Here is a 4,047-nt window from a genome sequence, read left to right as displayed (position 1 = left end):
CGGAAGTGGTGCTGTGGCTCAAGTGGTAGAGCACTAGCCTTGAGCTGAAGAGCTGAGGGACAGCGCCCAGGCCCAGAGTTCAGGCCCCATGACTGGACCCCCCCCCAAAAAAAAGTTGCACACCAGCACACCCTTCCTCCCTTTCAGAGGTATAAAAATTGTAAGGTGAGGGGCAGGGGGAGGCTGGGAAGGGATGTGATGGGTAAACAAAGGAGGAGGCTGCAATGCTTGATAAGAAATGTACTCATTACCTTGCCCATGTAATTGTAACCCCTCTGTATAGTATTTTCACAATAAAAAATAAAAAAAAAATTGTAAGGTCCACTCCTGGATGGCAAGCAGACTCCACCCACCGCACAGCAAAGTCTCCACCCAGTACCTGCATTACCTAGGCAACTGGCACACCTGGAAGAAGTCACATCAGCATCCGCTGAGGTCACATCTCCGCCCACACCCTAGATAAGGCCTTGCTCAGGCCCAGACGAGCTCTTCGAGCTCTTTCCCAGCCGAGTGGAGGGCCAACGTGGCCTGATGCCAGCCAGAATGAATAAACTTACCCCTCACCTGAATACCACGTGCGTGGTGCTGTTCCTACTCAGCTACCTCTTTTTAAAAACGTAACAAAAATAGGGTGACTTAAAGTGGCTCTGCCCACGCTTCCTTCCTGTACTAACTTAACCTGGGGTGCTCGAAGATCAGCTGCGCAGCCCCAGAGCAGAAAACAAAACCAAGGGGCAGTGCCCACCTTCTTGGGATCTCTTCCCATCATTTGTTACAACCAAGTGCATTTTCCTTTCCTTTTTGCCAGTCTCCCCAGGTTAGCCCGTGCTAACCTGGAGGCCTGACCAGCTTCCTTTGCTGGGACTGTCCCAATCACAGGGGCGGTGCACAGCAGAGCAAAGGCTGGGCCTTAAGGGGTCCCAGACCCTGCCCTGTGGCCATGCCTCAGTCACCAAAGTCCCAGCAGAGCGGGCCTCAGTGCAGCAGCTCCCAGGGCCTGCAGGGCCCATGGGTGGGGGCCCTCTGGTAGTCACCTGAGCCTTCTGCAGGTCAGGCTACAAGCCCCAAGCCCCGGGCAGCGCTCCCTGCAGGAGCCCCATTCTGCCTTCCTTCTCTTGCTTTCTAGTATTCCAGGAGTAAAGCATGCTTCAGCTGCTGGGAGCCTCCAGGGCTGCTCTGCTGTTTCTGGAACCTTCTCTGGGGCTTGTAGAGTATACCCTGTTTTTCTGAGTGATCCTTTCTTCCACCTACGTCTGGCTCCTTCCTCTGCCTTTAGGGCACACCAAGTGGGGGGTCCATGCCTAGCCCCCCTCTCAGGGGTAGTAAGGAAGACAATGCGTCTGCAAGCTTCACCCTGAGCTATCATGGCGACCACGCTGCTGGGCAAGGTTCCCAGGGCCCCAAGAAACCCGACAGCTCCCAGGGAGCTGTTCTGAGGACAGGGACCCCACCCCAGGCCTCCGGTGTCTTTTAGTCTTGGGAAGTGTGAACTAGGGAACCCGTGGGGAACTGAGCCAGAAGACGCTTCGCCTGACGCTCCTCCCTGCTGCCCCCACCCTCGCCACACATGGCACACGGCAGGCCAGGCCAGGGCCAGCAGGCAGGCGGAGGGGCCTCGCAAAGTCCAGCCTCGCCTGGCCTGGGCGTCTCCGGGTAGGACCTCCTGGTAGGGCCGTGGCGAGCGGTGCAGGGACCAAGGCCGTGCAGAGTGAGAATGTTTCTAAATTTTATTCCACACTTTGGCACCAAAGCTGCGGACGGTGGCGCAGGGTGGGCAGAGGGGCAGCGGGCTGAGCTGGAGCACAGGCGTGCCGGGTGGGTACGCAATGCTGGGCGAGGGGCTTTGGCAAGGCCTGGGGCCCCTGGACCTTCCCGCGCCCTTCCCCGACACTGCCCCGCACTCCCTCCACGCTGCCGTGTGCTCACCATGCCACACGCTCACAGCTGCACACTCGGCACAGCCTCCTGGGACCAACAGGAATGGGGCATAGGGGGCCCTTCCCGTGCATCTGAGGGTTCCTAGACTGACCCTGGGAACCTCAGACTTCAGGGGGACCCCTGATCCCCCAAGGAAGGTCTCATGATTGACTTAAGAGGGAGGGCAGCTGCCCCCCTCCGCCCCGGGCTGGGCAGGTGCTGGTCTGGCCTTGGAGACAGGTCTCAGGGGAGGTTATCAGGCACGAGGAGGAGCTGGAGACTCGCCTCCTGGGATCGGGAAGGGGCCGGGTATTCTTCCTGAGCTCAGGGCATATGGGCAAGGGGTCTGTGGGCTTAGGGGCTCAGCTGCAGCAGCAGGACCGACAGCAGGCTGAGGAGAAGCCCAAGGCCCAGCAGTGGGCCGCTGACCCGGGGCCCACCACCGGCCGCGCTGATATTGCACAGGAAACTCTGGCAGCAGTGGGTGCCCACGGAGGCCACGCCGACGTTGATGCTAGGGCCGGGGCAGATGGGCGAGCAGCCCTTGTTCAGGGTGTAGCCAAAGTCCACAACGTTCCCTGCACAGAAAATGAGGCTGTGAGGGGAAAGAGGGCAGATGGGCGGAGGCGGCGGCAGGTGGGGCTGGTCCGGCTGGGCCTGGCTGCCGTCCGAGCACTCACCGATACCAGCGGAGGCGGACAGGGTCACGCAGTAGTTGTCTGAATCGGAGCAGATGGTCGGCTTCAGGCAGTAGAAATTGCTCTGCTGATTGGTGCAGGAAAAGCAGACCAGGGAGTGGCCTGCAGAGAAAAGGGACACACGGCAGGTAACACGGGTCCACGCCTGGAGAAAGCTTCCAGTGCCTCCCTCCTTCAGCCCTGGCTCTGCAGGCATTTAGTGATCAACTATAGTATGCCAGCCCTGGTCTGGAGACAAAAACTAGTGAGGAGTGACGCCAGATGCTGGCCAGGAAGCGCTGGGGAGGACTCCAGTCACACCATGGCCACTGTGTGGACAGGAGGCAGGGGTAGGAGCCCACAGGTGCCCTGGGAGCTGTCCCAGAAGGACGGGGCGGGGTGGGGCGAGGGCAGGGCTGTGTGTCACACCTTGCTCCACTCCCATGATGACAGCCAGCAGCACCGGAAGGAAGACCCTTAGGCTGGAGGCAGCGGACATCCCGGACATGGCTGTTTGGTCTCCTGAAGCCGAAGAAGCCTGTCCTGCCATAAGAGATGCAGCTCCTCAGGGGCCAGGTGGCCTCCCAGGCCCTGCCCAGGGGCAGCTGCTGGCATCCAGATGCAGAGCCAGCAGGAGGGGTTCCTGCTCCATTCCTGCAGGACACCTGGCCAGCTAAGGGACATGGCGAACACGCGCAGAACTGAAGGCCCAGGGCCCAGCCCCCGCTGGCGGTCAGCAATGCAGCTACGCCTTGAATTTCCCTTGCTTGCTCGGAGGCCACACCTCAGAAGTGGAGGACCCCACCCCCACTCCCATGAGGCTCCCGCTGGGCTAGGCAGCAGCCTCCCTCAGCGGGGCAGGGGCACCGGGGGAGGACCCGGGAGGCCTTCGGTTCACCAGGGAGACCTGTGTGAAGATCTCCCATCCCCGCGCCATGCTCAGGGCAGGCCACCTGCGGCCACAGACACGCGAGGCTCGCCCACGCCGGGTCCGGGAAACACGCGGCCCTTGGACCAGAGTCTGTGGCACTGGGTAGGAAAGCCTGGGTTCTGGTACCCGGTTTTTCCAGCTGGACGCACACTGTGGGAGTCGGGGCCTTCGGCCAGGAAGGCCCCAGGTGGGAGAGGGGCGGGGAGAACCCCAGGGAGCCCGGATTTGGGGGAGGTCGGTGGAGCCTGCGGGGGCAGAGCAGCAGCCGGCCCAGGACGGACCCCAGGCCTCTCCTGTGCAGCCTCGGACCTCCGTAGCATCTTGGGGTGGGAACGCAGAAACTCCAGATGGTCACGACCGGCGCCCAGCCCAGCCGGACCTGTGCCTGCCTCCAGGCCAGGGAGGAAGGCGGGCTTGGCCGCGGGGAGTCCCGGCCGGCCTCGGGGCCGGCCCGCCCGGGCACCTCCTTCGTGGGGGGGCAGGGTAGGGGGGTCTGTGTCCAAAGATGAGCACCGGAGCCAG

General features: G+C 62.0%; 1 protein-coding gene across 1 annotated transcript in view; it reads right to left on the bottom strand.

Annotated features, from left to right (window-relative positions):
- Positions 1–1,706: 1,706 nt before the first annotated feature.
- Positions 1,707–4,047, bottom strand: part of LOC105992340 (lymphocyte antigen 6E-like) — a 5,711-nt gene continuing 3,370 nt past the window's right edge. Inside the window, exons 3-5 of the mRNA XM_013025180.1 lie at positions 3,024–3,137; positions 2,598–2,717; positions 1,707–2,495 (exon numbers count right to left, since the gene is read on the bottom strand). Coding sequence (XP_012880634.1) covers positions 2,272–2,495; positions 2,598–2,717; positions 3,024–3,102 — 423 coding nt within the window. The 5' untranslated portion in view covers positions 3,103–3,137 and the 3' untranslated portion in view covers positions 1,707–2,271. The remainder of the gene's footprint in view (positions 2,496–2,597; positions 2,718–3,023; positions 3,138–4,047) is intronic.

Source organism: Dipodomys ordii, unplaced genomic scaffold (assembly GCF_000151885.1).
Source record: "Dipodomys ordii isolate 6190 unplaced genomic scaffold, Dord_2.0 Scaffold82, whole genome shotgun sequence".
NCBI classification, from domain to species: Eukaryota; Metazoa; Chordata; class Mammalia; order Rodentia; family Heteromyidae; genus Dipodomys; species Dipodomys ordii.
This window is presented reverse-complemented; position numbering and strand designations above follow the sequence as displayed.